Source organism: Rousettus aegyptiacus, unplaced genomic scaffold, assembly GCF_014176215.1.
Source record: "Rousettus aegyptiacus isolate mRouAeg1 unplaced genomic scaffold, mRouAeg1.p scaffold_m13_p_1, whole genome shotgun sequence".
NCBI classification, from domain to species: domain Eukaryota; kingdom Metazoa; phylum Chordata; class Mammalia; order Chiroptera; family Pteropodidae; genus Rousettus; species Rousettus aegyptiacus.
This window is the reverse complement of record NW_023416284.1, coordinates 179,954,389-179,970,984: the sequence shown is the minus strand read 5'-3', so window position 1 is coordinate 179,970,984 and position 16,596 is coordinate 179,954,389. Positions and strand designations below refer to the sequence as shown.

The 16,596-nt window shown below is 45.5% G+C and overlaps 1 protein-coding gene across 3 annotated transcripts in view; it reads right to left on the bottom strand.

Moving 5' to 3' along the window:
* The window catches only part of SYTL3 (synaptotagmin like 3), a 69,103-nt gene extending 56,754 nt beyond the window's left edge, over positions 1-12,349 (bottom strand). For 2 of the 3 annotated variants that reach the window (XM_016152705.2, XM_016152707.2), the window contains exons 1-3: positions 12,225-12,349; positions 3,396-3,666; positions 1,474-2,072 (exon numbers count right to left, since the gene is read on the bottom strand). In XM_016152705.2, the coding sequence (XP_016008191.1) occupies positions 1,474-1,583 (110 nt within the window). In that variant the 5' untranslated portion in view covers positions 1,584-2,072; positions 3,396-3,666; positions 12,225-12,349. Of the gene's footprint in view, positions 1-1,473; positions 2,073-3,395; positions 3,667-10,191; positions 10,364-12,224 lie in introns of those variants that run through there. The other variant, XM_016152706.2, reaches the window with a different exon arrangement.
* Between the last annotated feature and the right edge of the window lie 4,247 nt (positions 12,350-16,596).

Below are 16,596 nucleotides of genomic sequence, written 5' to 3'. Positions count from 1 at the left end.
GAGACCTTCGCTGCGAATTCGTTCTAGAGTCATCTTTCCATGCCCTGAGGGCATTATGATGGGAAGCAGGAACAGCGACGGAAGAGGAGGAAAAATCCGCAGAAAATGACAGTAATTCTAACATGCAGGGAATGGACAGATCTATAAACATGGAGCACACGCGCTTGCTACTGTCACGTGTTTCGCAATGAAATCATGTAACTGACAGTCGGCTTTCCTACTGGTTTGTTATGGCGGTCAGAGCCCTCTTCCCCCTACACAGAAGCCTTGGTGCAAAGGGCTGTTATGTTGAACCCCCACTGCCATTTACCAGAACCCTCTTTTACAAAATGTCTGTTACCTATGATGAGAAGAAACGAGCTCACGTCCAACTTTTAGGATTTGCCCCCAAAATCAGTACCCTCGGGAACAAAACACCCTCGCCACACTTTCCATATTCGTTGTGGATATTCAAAATGACGTTTCTAAATCACGAAAAGCTCTTCGATCGTCAAAGGAAATTCCACTCTGGCCCACGCACTGCGTTTCTCGGTGGGAGAAAGCGTAAGCACACTGAGAGAGCTTTAGAACAACAGGCGAGGCCAGGCAAAGAACATCACCCAGCGACCAGGAAACCTCCCTCGCTCCTCAGACACTCGGTTGTCCAAAGGTCTGTCTGATACGTGTATTTTTCTTGGCAGATTCTGAAAGAGTTCTGCCATTAAATACAAAACCCAAAAGCCTACTCCATTACTCCTTTTCTAGACTGCATGTCCTCTGTAAACCCTGACAAACGCAGCAGCCACGTCTATTTAAGTCTGATCCGTTTAGAGATGGATCTGGACAGCCAGAGATGCACACCAACCGCTCTGATACAGTCTAGCCCCGCTGTGTTGAATGTTAACACGAAACGGCCTGTCTGGTGTAGGGCAGACGAGGAAAGAAGCTCCCTGTTGACAAATCGGCCTGGGAACAGGCTGAGCAGGTTCGTATTTTATACTCCTCCTTCCCTCAGAGCTCACTTGGAAGCAAAAGTAAGCTAAAAAAACAACCAAAAAAAAACCAAAAAACAAAAACAAAAACAAAAAAAGAAGAAGAAGAAGAAGAAGAAGAAGAAGAAGAAAGAAAAGAAGTGGATTCCAGCGGGCTTGCTGTTTCTAAGTTGCTTCGTTTGTGCCTTCAGTTATTGCTACAAATAGTTTAGGGAAACATTTTTCCCCTCCCTGCAGGCTGTCTTGAAAACCTGCCAGCTTCCTTTGAATTATTCCCACCAAGTAGGCAAATTTTTCACCAGAAAAGGCACCATTTTAAATAAATAACAAAAGCAGCCTCCCTGGTCCCTTACCATCTTCGAAGGTGAGTAAGATAGCAAAATATCCCCCAGTCACAGTCCCGTCGTCTTGTCAGACTCGTCAGGCCGCGTACAGAGGAGCAGGCTCCAAGCAGGAAAAGCCCAAACCCTGAGCATTCCCACCCACTGCAACGACAGCCTACCGGATCCTCTCCTCCTCCACGTTTTGAATGGCCTGGTCTCGGTACAGGACCTGGAGAATGACCTCGCGTTCCAAGTCCTGGAGGGAATTCAGGTCGACCTCCTGGGCCATTTCTCCCTCGTTTCTCAGCTGCAAGGCGAAGTTTCACTCCATGAGCCCGGAGCCCAGCAGCCAAGCCACAGTTCTCGAAAGCGCTCCTGCTCCAATTTCACTGGCAACGGTGTCCCCTGTGGCTCTTTTTTCTCCCCCTTTTAAAGGCGTCACACTCTTCAGGACGAGAAAGCCCCAACAGGCTGTCCCTCTGTTGGAGTCGTCGTTCCGAGAGCCTCGTGCCACCCAGGGAGCGTTTTCACTGGGTCCTGCCGCAGCCTTTGACATCCGTCTCAGACAACAGCCTATCTTTTTCTGAAGTTTTGCCAGAGATTGTTCTAAATTATGCATGGATCCAAGCAGATAATTTCTGCAAAGCAGAAGTGATCCTCCATCCGAGGGAATTTACGAATAGCATTAAGAAGAGCATCAATGTCTTAGAGAGGCTAACTTTCTCCTTCAAGTGTTTTCAGGTGAGCAGAAATAATTAAAAGCCCTACCAGTTCATACCTGTAGGAAAGGCAATAAAAGTAGCATCAGTTTTCCTGGTCTTGTATCTCTGCAGTACAACTTCGGAAAAGACAAAATGTCCTACACAGACAGAAGTTTGCATTTCCTGCTGTGGTGATAACGTAAGGATTTATATTTCACTAAATCTGTCTTCTCGTGTTTCTAAAAGCTTCAAACTCCCAAACTTGAATTTCTCTAATATGAATTCCATATCTTCAGTGATTAGAGGTATTAAAGTCTGTGTTTTAATGTACATCACCCTAATTGAAAACACATTAGCAGAACAATGTTCTCGACTGCAAGCTATCATCTTTACAATTAACTTCAAAACTCAAAAATTTTCAATTAGAGAGGAAGGAAGGGCCGCCACTGCAACCTCAAGCTATCAATTATTTATGATCCTTAATGGTTTCTCCAGCCGCCTTACGTATGGGGTCTCGTTTCTGATTAATGCTAGCTGTGCAGTTCCGCCAACACTCTCCCTACTTCTTTTTTCCATCAGTGACATTGGGCAGACGTCACCTTCCAGCTGTTTCTCTCCTCAACCAAAAAGACAGCTGTGAATTGCTACAACACTGGATAGATACTTCACAATGAAATGCAGAAACTGTAGATGCTCAAATCAATAAACTTTCTATAAGGGCATTATGCTTGCTAGAATGCCATTTTGTTACAAAATCTACATGAATTCCTTAGTAAGACTTCCTTTCAGCGCTTGAGAAGCTAAACTTCCTCTGCTGGGCTCTCTTGGAAATCCACATTATATTAATTGATGATCCATAGCGAGTTGGTGATTGAGAGGTTAATGGAGCCCTGAGGGCTCATTCCCTTTAAGCAGAGATTCTTAAACGTTTTTCCTTAATCTTTGTATTAAAAAATGGATAACCCTCTGTATTTAGATGCATAAAAAGATACACTGAGTTACAAAGGATATTATACTGAAATATTTTTTTTAATTATCATATAGTAACATGTATGTTCATTGATGCTTGAAATAATGAGGTCTAGCACTGATCTAACGAGTACCTTAACTTAAGAGGAGTGATGACTATAAATAACATTTTGAAACCTGTGACATACAATGTAGCGTGAAAATATCTGTGATCCCTATTGGCGGCAGTCACAAGTTCTGCTTGTTCACTCTGGTTTGATGCCTATATTCATAATCGAAGGAAATGCTAAATTTTAGTTAGAAGTAAATAAATAAAGATGTAATTTTTCCCATCCAAGTTCATGGACCAATAGGCTAAGGACCCCTGGCTGAAGGGGTTCTCTAAGTGTCAGTTTCTCTATTGTAAGAGAAAATTGAAACATGTTGCTCACCCAAAGGCAGAGGCTCTATCAGGAGCAGGAAGACCCGGAGCTCTGGGAAGCGCGCCCTCGGCTTCTAGTCTTCAGCAAGTTCTCTCCCGTGTCTGCTGTCAAAAGGCTTCCTATCTAGGCGGTGGAAAAGTGACGAGGACTTTGGGCTCTAGCCCAGCCCGGCTGGGAACTCACTGTGCCATCGGAGGCAAAGCTTCGTCCACCCTTACTCCTCAGTTTGCAGATGGACAGACGGAACCAGCAGATCTGAGTTCCCGGAGCCTCCGAGTCCCTGGAAGAGAGGAAAGGCACGTGAAACAGCGTGTAATCAAGTGCTAAGTGATAAGGCGTGGATCAGCCATCCCGTCACCAACCGGAGAAATCTATTTTTTCTAAACTTGCCTCTCGGTCCTTCTCACTTTCTTTTTATTTCTAATCAATGAACCACACTCCCGGGCCAAGAATTGTCCGTTTTGTCTGATTCTCAAGAATTTTAAGTGAAGATTCTTGCACCGGGCTCGGAACACGTGATCTGTGTGCTGAGCGTCTGTACGTGTGTCTGGTGCTCTCTCTCTGGCTCCTCGGGCAGGACCAGTGCAGTACCGTGCTGGACAAGACACCGCCAAGTGCACAAACTTGGAGAATCCTGGACCACGTAAATGTCCACTCCTCCAGGAGGCTAGGTCTTATGCATTTCAGAAATACAGGATTCAGTTCTTTAAAAACACTGCTTGTGCTCTACCAAATCCACGCCTGTGGGTGGGGGAGCGCCTGTTCTTGGTTAAGTGGAAGCCCATCCTCCCCCTAGTGGCCATTCACTGCTAGTTACAGAAAAGTGAAGTTCAGTTCATTTTCAGGATGGGGCCATTCATTCGTTCCATGCGCTCAGTAAATAACTTATTAAGCACCTTCCAGGTGCCAGGCACTGCTCAGATGCTTACGGTACGTGTCTTGATTTACACCCTATCCTATTTCTACCAAGAATATGATGTGGCTTACAATAAAAGCATATAGAAGACAGTTAAGGTTAGAGAAACACTAGCGGCCAGAGTGAAAAGGGGCAGATATTTCCACCAGGGACCTGCAGCGAAACAGTCACTGCACTCGAGTGTTAGGTGTATTTCTGACCTTCCTAGTCAGCAACGCGAAGCAGAACAGCAGAACAAAACATAACATCCAAGCGCGGTATCTAGTTCCAATAAACCGAAAGATGACAAGAAGTGAAACGCACAGACTGAGAACACGATCACTTCTCTGAGCGGCGGCTTGGCAGACGATGCGAAGCTGTGCTTCGTGTATCGCTATTATAATGAAAGCTAAGGCCATAGCAGCAAATTGCAAGCCAAACGTAGACCAAAGCGTGGTGCTTCCTGGCATTCCAGGCTGACACGGGGATAAAGCTTAGAAAACTAAAGGTAGCACTAGAGGTATGCGTGTTTAGCATCCATCTCACTGTGTTTTCATTCTTGACTTTCAGAGGTCTGGATTCCAGCTTCTAAAAACCTTCTGTTAGTCATTCGAACACTGGTTTACATTCTGCTGTTAATACTCGGTTAATAACCAAGGCGTCAATTGTTGGATTGAAGTGTACTTTTTTTCTTTAACCTGGAGGATCTGTCTCCAAATCTTCTGTAAAATGGGGTGATTTTTTCGAAACAATGCAATCGGTACTTCCCAGAGCATCACCCAATGATCTTTAGCGTCGAGATTTAACAGAAACCGAGGAAGATGTTTGCACTTTGGCTTCCAGCGTCCTCCTAGAGTCCCAGTTAGCTCGGTGCTGTGGACATCTCACCCGCCACATTTGAACCACAGATACCGCAGCTCCTGGGGGTTCATTCAGGATTTTCAATCTGGGCAGTACCCCATTTCCATCTTAAGTTTTCAGGGATGTTTTTAGTTGTTACAGTGACAAAGAATTAACTTCCATTCCCGTAAAAATGTTGACCATCTTACCAGATAATTCTATTAGGAAAAAAATTATAATGATCTAATAACAGAGTTAAACTTTTCTAGAAACACAAAGTATATTTTTCAGGGTTGTAATATACAGTCGTACATCACTTAATGACGGGGATACATTCTGAGAAATGTGTTCTTAAGTGATTTCATCGCTGTGCACACGTCACAAAGTACACTTTCACGCACCTAGATGGTATAGCCTGCTACACACCGAGGCTCTACGGCGCAGTCCATTGCTCCTGGGCTACAAACCTGGATTATATGTTATTATACAAAACAACATGCGATTAAGTCAAGTACAAGAGAAAATGATTCCTTCAAGAGACACAGAAAACAGGAGATGGATTTATGAGATTGATGCTGGTGTAACTCTGCATACTGTTTGACAGAAAACTTTGTCTTCTAAGTAGTAAGAGTATACTCTAAGATAACAATAAAAAATACAGGGAGCGGTGACATAGCTGTTTATTACCATCGACTGTTAGGTATCCTACACATTGCACATCTCTACTTTTAAGTGACCGGCAGCACAGTAGGTTTGCGTGCACCAGCGTCACCACCACAGACACGTGACGGTTATGACATCACGAGGCAGGGACCACCGTGGTAGGCGCGGTTGGTTGTCGATCAAAGCATCATCACACAGTGTGTGCCTAGTTTTCTAGAATGCAACTGTTGTACGAATTGAAGGAAGACTGTACTTTGCTTCATTTAGAACTGCAACCGGAGTTGTCTGTCATTTCAGAAAGTGGAGGGCAACACTGCTTGTTGTATGTGAATCACTAATGCCACACACTGCTGGCAGCCTGCGTTCGCAGATGTCATATTCAACGTAAGTAACTATGTATGCAGACACCTGACGGCTTCACTGTCAGATGTAATTTACCTATGTGAATGCATACTACATTCTTATAATCCTTTATTTCTCCTTTTACCACAGCAATGACATTATTATTATTATTATTATTATCATTGTTAGTATGGGTACGTTATATTATCTATGAATTCCATTTCTGTGTTGTAAAAGGTGAACTACATAATATTTCCTATAAAGAGCAAGCCTCGGGTCTCAGAGGTTTAAGAATTACTGAATTAGAGGATCTAATGATTTCTCAGGTCACAAACAAATCAAACTGTACAATCCTCTCATTCACTTTTCAACATATTATTGGGTTTGCAGGGAAGGAGGCGGGGGAAATAGCGGACTGGTTAGGCGTTGCTGTTGTTTTGAGTCGTGTGGGTTTTGGTTTGGGGGCTTCGGTTTGCCCGCGAGTTCGTTTGCTCATGGAATTCCAGGTCTGATCAGAATCCCAGGCTATAACTGAGAGCTCAGAGTTCCTCTTTCAGCAGAAAGTGTCTGAATGATTTCAGCCGCATTTTTTTTTTTTCAACCTTGCTGAACAGAATCTGCATTTTATCCCGCTGAGACTGGCATTTGAATTCTCGCGCAATTTGTATCGACTGCCAACCTGGGGATTCTCCTTTGTGATCCATCTTCCAAATCACTCAAAAATGAGCCACTAAAACTATTCTTCTCTCATAGTCTATTTATCCAAGACGAGATGCTCCCAGGCCCGTGGCAACAATTTACTTGTTTATAAAAGTTTTAAGTTCTTTTTTTTTTTTTAGCAAACTTCTTCCTAGTCAGTAGAGGTTTCTAGGTTGACAGATGGAGTTAGTGAGCCCCCAAGTCCATGATAAACACCTGGAATGTGACAGATAATTTCATCCCCCTCATGGCATTAGGTGCCCCTTTGCGGATTCCATTTCTGGTCACCTACACTAGTCGAAAATTAAAAACCATGCTGGATTATTGTTTATATTCTTCAAAACATGGATAAAACAAATAGATATATTTTTTTCCCTTGGATGCCTTTGATTTCTGTGATGTTTTGAAGTCGGAAATGGCGGTGATGATGAAATCTATCACAATTAGCTCGCGTCAAGTTCCTCGCCCTGCGCCGTGTCTTACTGTGCGGGATGACGGAGTGAGGCGTGAGAATGGCATCCGTGACACTCACAACGTGGTAAAGGGACAAGTGGTGGGGTCCGGGGCTGGCTGTACCCATTAGCTCGCATGCAGACAGCCGCAGTGACAGGACCGAATGGCTGGTGAGTGGGAGGGAGACTAGAGACCGGAAAGGACAGGAAAATCTTCACGGCCGAGGTGACTCCCACTGAGCATGGGAGAACTCCGTCTGAGGAATGAAAAGGAGCGGCTCTAGGGTGAAGGGCAGTGTATCTAACAATCCTGAGGTCGGAATGTGTCCTTCTTCCTCCAGTAAAGGGGCCGATGTCCTTCGCCGCCTGGAAACAAATCCTGGCGCAGGAACGTGGCATCCCCGGCCTGGCCTCTTCCTCCTACTCCTTTCTCGTTTCCCCAAAGTGCTCTAATGCCCCCGTATCACAGTCGTTCAAGACTACTCCCAGAACGCATCCTGCCCGTTTCCTCTCCCAGGCCTCTGTCCCTGCTCATGCCTCCGCCTACCAAAACCTCGTTTATTCGGAGACGGTGAGGGCGCAGCCAGGAAACCAGCGTTTGGAACCCAGCTGAGTGTGCGGCTCTGCTCTGCCCGACACTCACTGTCGAGATGCTGGGCCAGTGACTTAAGCCCTGGGGACGTAACGTCCTTATCTATAAAGCAGAGAGAATTACAGCACCTATTTCCCAGGGAGGATGAAGGGTATTGATACACACCAAGTACGTAAATCACAGTGGCCAGCATAAAATAAGTAGTCGATAATGCAGAGAACGGATTGGTGGTTGCCAGAGGTGGGAGGTGGGGGGGTGGGCACAATGGGTACAAGGGGTCAAAAGGTACAGACTTGCAGTTATAAGATATATAGTTACGAGGATGTAAGGTACAGCATGGCTACCGACCATAGCTAATAATGCTGTATTATGTATTTGAAAGTTGCTAAGAGAGTCTTAAAAATTCTCATCGCAAGAAAAAAAAATTCTATCTTTTCTGATATTCTGATATTTTCTGATATTATTACTATATTCTGATGAATATTAACTAGACCTATGGCTGCGATGGTTTCACAATCTATACAAGTACTGAATCATTGTGTAGTATACATGAAGCTAAAAAGAATATTGTATGGCAAATGTACCTCAGTTAAAAAAGTAAATAGGCAGTCAATAGATGTTAGCTGTGATTATTATTATTAGCAGCAGCAGTAGTAATACTATCGTCATTATTACTGTTAATTTATCAAGGTCCAGATTGACTGCAACCTAATTCAGGAAATTTCTCCACATTTACAATTGAAATTAATTGCTCCTTCATTACAACCCCTTTCTACTTCGTGTGTTTCTCTACTGTGACCCTGACTTCATTCTGTCTTACGGGCAAGTTTCCTTTCGAAGGGTAACATCGGGTTTGAAAGATCCTTCACCACCCAGCAAGGAGGTCCTGAATGTTTGTCCTAAGTTGAGAAACCCGCTGAGCATTGTGACATGTGAGTGCGCTTGCCAAAGCAGGAAGCGTGACTTCAAGAAGGGTAGGAAGTGAGGATGGCCAGGCGAGCAGGCCGGCGGCACTCGTTTATAAACTTCTGCCTCCCGAAATCTGAAAGGCTTAGGAAAACGAGAGTCATTTCAGAGTTTGCGAAGCATGCTAAGAAAGTATTTCATTTAATGATCCCGTGCAGACCTTCGGTCTCATAGAGCTTGAGTAATGCAATCTCCCAGGTCCCTTTCCCTGTGATGATATTTGGTTACCCTCTCACTCAGCCAACGAATTCCCACATTGGGTTTATTTTGCCCCCAGCACGGAATCAGGCTCCATCCTCACCCAGCCGGAGGTGAGTCCAGCCCCTGCCTCCTTTTCCTACTGCAGTTTGTAACTTTGTAACGCTGACTGCCCTTGTTTTACAGCCCGTCACCTACTAGTCTAATTTCATTTAACAATTTAAAAAACAAAAACAAAACAAGTAAAGCCCACACTACAGCGCCTCGATGAAGAAAGAAGCCTCCCACGACCGCGTAGAGACACACTGCACCAGACCTTCCCATCTCGGCTTCGGTCTGGGTGTCAGACAATCTGGGATCAAACCCCAGTTCCAGAATCATCTGGGCACAGCCCTAGAGCAACAACTGGAACAAAACGAGGCGGACTCAGAAGTGCTCCCTTTGGCCCCGTCCTACCCTTCGGGAGGCCCCAGCAGGTAGGAAACGAAGCCGTTTGTCCAAGATTGATAGGGACGCAGGCAGGGGGGCGGGGCTGCTCACCTAAACCCAGCTTGTACCCCAATCCGTGTTGTCCGCATCAAGTCACACTGGACTCGGTGGACCTTCGGCATCCAGACGAACACAGTGTGGTGATGTGTTTAGCGCACCAGTTCGACAACCCCGATTTTATCGGCCTCCTCTCTGCCAAACACGTGCCAGGTATCGGGGAACTAAAATAAGTAGGATTTCTGCATTCGACAAGGTCACATTCCAGGCAGAAAATAAATTATAACACAGTAGCATGAGCATAAAAACCACGAGGCTCTACGAGAAAGGGAGGCACGAGTCCCTCCTTGTGGGGAGAGCAGAAATGGCAGTGGGTCAGGGACCACATCCCAGGGGACAGACACGTGGGTGGGGGGGGGACCATTCACCAGGAGAGCCAAATAGCCAGTCACGTGCTGGGATGTTGAAACAGCTTGCTTTCTTTCCCCGACCTAACAGCACTTGACTTTGGCTTTCAGATCTGATCAATCGGGGGTGGGGGGGGTGTGTGTGTGTGCGCGCGCGTGTGCGTGTGTGTGTGTGTGTGTGTGTGTGTGTGTGTGTGGTGGGGGCGGGTACGAGAAGTGCAACCTGAGAGAGAAGAAAGGGTGATGGGAACGCAAGCGTCCTCACCTGCAGGGAGTGGTCCCTCTTCCTGCCGTGGAATCACCTCTCACCCCTGAGCAGCTGGTCATCGGATCCGAGGACATAAAGCCTCGGCCCCTCCCCGCGATGCCGATGCCGGGGAGACGGCACCGGGTGGAGACGTGGCGGATCACTGCCGCGTGCCTGTGTGTGAGCACCCCGTGTGTGAGCACCACCGCCACCACCGCGGCCCCGGCTCTCAGGGGAAGCTACAGAACCTTCTCGGAGCCTGGAAGCCGCAGCCTTGCAGCGGCTCCCAGCGCAGGTCACTTCGGGGGGCCGGCCGCCCCCGCCACCGTGGTGTTCTTACCACAGCCATTTCCTGGAGAAGCTGCAGTGCTCCGGCATGCAGCCACAGGCTTTCTGCCCGGTGCGCAGGAGAAACAGAGTGGCTCCCCCCGCCTTACAAATGCTGCCCCCTTTTCACTCATGCATAGTCTTCATGGAAGGCTGGTAACAGCCACCAAGAACGGCGGTCCGCCCCAGGAAGGTCGTGGATGGAAAAAGGGTTGGGATCTGACCCAAACGGGGCTCAGACTCTCAGGCTTGACAGACTCATTTTCGCAAAGGGGAGACGACGTGCCCGGGCGGCCGTCACAGTCTGACACTGCAGTGGAGATTGCGTTTATGAATTCCCCTTTTCGCTCTCTCGGTACTTAGACGGAGGTGGGTATGCTGGAAGCTAGCAAAGCTCAGGCTTGGGCATCCCTTACTCTCACGGTCCCACCCAAGATCCCGTAACTCATTCTGGATTCGTTTTCTTAAAGAAGCCTCCACACGTCCATATAAAGCTTCGGGCCCCTCGAAACTCCGTCCATGCTCTATGGGGCTGCATGTGCGCGGGTTAAACCCAGAACACCTGACGCCTACTCAAGGTAGGAGAACGCGGAACAGCCCCGCGGGGCACTGTGGATTCTACTCATCCTCTCCTACCCAGGCTGATAACTTACCACCCAAACACCAAAGGAAAAAAGGTATTTTAGAATCAGAGTAAACCACTGAAATAGAAGTCTTTTTTTTTTCCCCCCATAGTTGAAACTCCATGACCTCTTCTTACGGAAGGTTAAAGAAATGAGAATTCATATTCTTATATTGTTATTGGTACGACTCATCATTATTGTTAGTTATATTCTTTGTTGCACCAAGAGCTACTATTGACTTAGCACGAACGCTGCACCAGACAGTCTGACAGGTACTCCGCATACATTATCTCGATCCTCATTACAACGTTATAAAGTAAATACACCCAGGTCGCAGGTAAGGAGTGTGAGGCTTGGAGCGATTAACTGATTTACTTCAAGTCACGTTCTAATCTGGGTCTGTTTCATGCCACAGCCTATGCTTTGTTTAAGCGGAGAAGAAGTTAGACTCTCCCACTACCCTGGCTAAATATTCTTTTTTTTTTAACACCAGTTCCAACTTCTTAACAGATCCTGAATAATCTAATGTGCATTTTCCTCTAAGAATCTCTCTTCTTGCCAAGAAATCTGTTTTGGGCTTAAGGAAGCTTAACTGAAAAAAATTAAATTAGATCCCAGCTAACTTAATTTTTTTATTTTAAAATTACATTTCTGTTCTTTCTCCAAACTGGAGATTATGGGTGCTCAAAACAAACTGAATCTAAGAAGCAGATTCAGAGCAAAACAGTAATAAACTATACATATATGAATTTACAACCCCAAAAAGAAATTGAATACTCTATACCATTGCTTTAAAAAAAAAAAATCATACCTATAGCTTTTGGACAGTTTGGTTAGTTTCAGATAGTTTTTTGGTTTGGTTTAGGGTTTTTTTAACCAGCTATAAAGTATTTCCTCCATTTCATTTAAATGATTATTACCCTGAATGTTAAATGTATGCTATTGAATAAAATTACAAGTCATCCTTTGTCTAATTTACCATTGTTTTTGTTTTCCATCTTTTAATGTCAAAAATAGTAACCATAACTATACTCTCTACCCACCCCACCGCACCCCCCAAAACAACCTGACCAAACAGCTATACGTGGACGCTCAGCCTACCTTTGAAGCAGCTTCAAGAGAAGGGACCAGGGCACTCTGTGCTGGAGAGAAGGAAGTCAATTTTTCTTCGCGTTAGAACATCTGACGTATTTCTCTTTCCTTCCTGTCAGACACAGGGCTGAAACAGTGTGCCCTCCGGGCTGGCCCTGAGTGCCTCTGTGGCTACCCCCCCTCTGCCCCCACCCCCATCACCAAAGATCCCGAGAGCAAAGCCACCCAAAAGCACAACCAGGCACTCTCGTATGCCAACAGTTTCCATTTTTAGCTGGAGGAAAGACCAAGCTGATGCTACTGAAAGAAACGTTCCACCCTTATCAAGAAAACCCCCAAGAGAGACGAGAGGCTTCAAATAGTCAGATGTTCCCACCCTTGCAGGGGGTGTCACATTAACCTCAAATGTAAATGACTGACTACACTTCAAACGACAGCTGCTAACTCAGGAATCAACTGAGAACAAGACTGGCATGGGCTTTTTTTCGGTAAATTTCGTGGAAGTATAACACGCATACGGAACATGATGCAAATCATAAGGACAGCTTGATGAATGTTCCCAAAGTGAACGAATTCCTATCAAGAAATTGAGCTTGAACAGCATCTCGGCTGTTCTCACTGAAGTACTATATTTTATTGTATGAATATCTACAAAATGTATTTGTCTAATGTGCTGTTGATGGGCATCTGTGTTATTTATTCTTGTGGGGTATTATGAATGGCGTACGCTGCGAACATTCTTGTATAGTCCCTTGGGTGATTATTTGTACTTGTTCCTGTTGGCTACGTGCCTATGGGTGGAATTCCTGCGTCATAGGTTAGGCGTATGCTCAGTGTCAGAGGACGTTGCCAACAATTTTCCAGGGGCTGTACTAATTTACACTCTTGCCAATGAGTTCCAGGTGCTCCACATCCTCACCAACATTTGCTATTATCTTATTTTATCCATTCCGGTGGATCTGTGGTGGTATCACATTATGGTTTTAATTTTTATTTCCCTGATGTTTTGTGTAGCTGCGTAATCTGAGCGTCATTTTATAAGTTGATCGGTGTTTTCGATGTTGGGCTTGTTCGAGTTTTTTGACTGTTTTTCTACCGGGTTATCTGTCTCTCTGTTATTGATTCGTAGAATTTCTTTACATATTCAGGATGTGAGCACTTTGTCAGATATTCATGTTGCTGATATCTTCTCCCACTCGGTGAACTTGATTTTTCATTCCCTTAATGGGCACTTTTGAGGGTCTCACACTCATTCTTGAAGGTGAACCAGTGCGAACTCTAATCGAGAAAATAGGATTCCGGCAAGTCAGCTGGTGGCCAAGAATAAGGAGCACTGTGTGGCCTTGGGAGTCACTGGACTTCTCTGAACTCTCCTGAGCCTTGGTTTCCTCACCTGTAAGTGAGGTTCACTTCGATCACCCCGCTGGCTCTTCCGTTCTGAAATCTCATTCTTCCGTGGCATGAGGATGACAACTTGGGATGGTGAACTCCGTCAGGGTACAGAGCAGAGCAGAGCAGAGGTGGGTGGGAGGTGATTGTGGTCTGCAAAAAGTCAGAATGGCGAAAGAGAAAAATGAATTGTGAGGTCGAGCGTTGGGGCGAGACAGACCCACGTGACCTTGAGCAAACCATTTCCCTGAGCCTGTTTCCTGGTGAGGGCCACAAGGCTTCCGTCTTAGTTTATAGTTCATTCAATTCATTCACAAGTATTTATTGTGTATCGACCATGTCAGGCACTGCCTTAGTGATCGAGGTTGAGGACTCCTGGCCTAAGAAGATTTTTTTTAAATAGTAACTGCTGTTTAGTGGTAGTATTACTATTTCGTTGCATAAGGGACTGAGCGAATCCATTTAGGAAAGTTTAGAAAGTAATGTCTTTGAAACGAAGGTAACCTGGAGTCATTATTTCCAAAGCAGGTACATCACCTTGCTAGGGCTGCTATAACGAGTATCATAGACCGAAGGACTAAACAGCAGACATTTATTTTCTCACAATTCTGAGATCTGAAAGTTCAACATCAAGGTTTTGGCAGGGAGGTTTCTCCTGAAGGCCTCTTTCTTTGGCCTGTAGATAGATGGCTGTCTTCTGTGTCTTCAGATGATCATCTCTCTATATATATCTATGTTCTAATCTATTTCCCTGTAAGGACATAGTCATATTGGACCAGGACTCACTTAAACGACCTCATTTTGACTTATCACCTCTTTACCGGCCCTGTCAACAAATACAGAATGTCATATTCTGAGGTACTGGTGGTTCAACCCATGAATTTGGGGATATAATTCAACCACTGCTGCAGCATATACTAAGAAAATTTTAAACTGCTATTTCTATTTATTTTTTAAAAGGTGAGAACCTAAATTTTATTAATGTTTCATAAATGAATTCATAGTTTAATATATCACAGTTGAAATAAACATCGCTTTGGGTACATGCTCAAAAATAGTTTCTGCTAGAAGGGTGTGTAATTAAAGAAGTTTGAAGACCACTGATCTAAGGCCTGGGGCTACAGTGTTGGTGAAGATGCAATGTGCCTGGGTGTTGAAACTGAGCAGGTAGAAATTAGATCACATCTGAAAGAAGGTGAGCTGGCACGGGGCCGGCTGGGGATCGGGCCAGAGCAGCAGCGGGCGTAGGGGAACGGCCATGCGGATGTATGGGCAGGAGTCGGGCAAAGAGAGCACAGAGGTGACAGATCAGTGCGGGACCCTTCAGGGTGCTGCGTGCGGCAGGCTGAAGCCCTCTTCTCCCGGATGCGCCCCTGCCCTGGAAACTCAGGCATGGACAAGAGACGTGCCCTGGACGACGAAATGCACGCAAGGGTGGCACTTGCCACTTATGAGGAGCACCTTCTTAGCCTGCACTTGGGCCACCATTCCCTCTCCCTTGATGACGCTGGAGTCACGCAGCTCAATCGGCCATGTCCCAGCATGGAGAAGACATCGGGCAGAGCCACGGCCGACCTTTGCAGTGTGAGTGACAACGAATACATCTTTCTTGTCAACCACCAAAGAGTCTGGAATCATTTGTTTCTGCATCTAACCAAACCTATACTGACTGACATAGTGTATGTATTTGTTCTGTGCCACGAGTTAGCCTTTAGTTGTTGGTTGATCCCTAATTCTAAACGGTTTGTATATAAGAGACTTGACTTGAAGGAAGAAAGCGTGTAACATCTGCCAACCCACTATTAACCTCCAAATTAAAAACAGACCCAAGATTCACTGACTTACTGAGCAGCAATTAACATGATTCTAAAATATGCTTGAGTAGCAGAGATTTACGAGCAGTTATGAGTCAGTGGTTTCTACTGTACTGCTTCCGATGGACATTCATTCTTGGCCGCCCTGGGTGCTGGGAATGGCAGCCGGTGAACGTCCAAATGTCTGTGATTTGAAATTTCTCGGCCCTAGAGAGTGTACATCTGTTGGGCAGAACGCGATTCTACATCGCTGCATTTTCCCGAGCACTGCACCGTCGCTGAGCCCAGAGCATTCAAATCCTCTTATTTACAGAAAAGTAGCTTCTGAGGATTTTCCAGAGACCGCATCTTAGTCACCTTCGCAGCCTCAGCTCCAGCGGGGGGGCTGACACAGAACGAGTGTTGAGTAAGTGAAAAAACGGTTCTGAGGATAAACAGACCAATTTATCCACTTTTGCAGCAGACTCAGGGCATCATATACCATGATCATTTAACGAATGTTCTTTGATAGTTAAAACTGGAGAACAGGACCCAATGCATATAAGCTAAAGTCATGTAAAATTTTTTTAATTCACATTGACATGTTTTCTGTTGATTTATGCACATGTGGGTGATTTTCAGTTACAATATCGCTGGGTCTGCACCATTCTGGCAGCCATTCAGGACACTCATTTGGATTAGAAAGTTCCTGAAAGGCTGTGGACCTATTTACAAAAGATGTCCCAGGCTTCATGTTCTTCAGCTGCAGAAGCTCACTCGGAACCTGCTCGCTCTTGCTTTGCACATAATTCTAAGACTCTTGGCTAATGGGGCTTCGGGTCCATGGTGGAGGAGAAAATTAGAAGAGAGTGAAAAAGTCCCCATTTGACTCAGGATCGTGGTGCTGCTGAGGGCCCAGAAGCAGGCAGGCAAGTCAAGTGACTGAGAAGGACTCTCTAAAAATGAAATCTCAGAGGAAGCCAGGAATGTCAGGAAGACAAAACAAAGACTGTCAGAATTAGAATCCCATGTAGACTGAGGCACAAGACTGAATGAAATACTGGAAGAGGTGAGTTGAGCCAGATAATAGGAAGAGAACAAAACTCAAAATAAAGTTCAGAATCTGAAAAGCAGAAACCAGGCATGGGAGAGCACCCAGGCCCCACCCAGCAGGCCTCCTTGCTCAGGCCTGGTGTCCA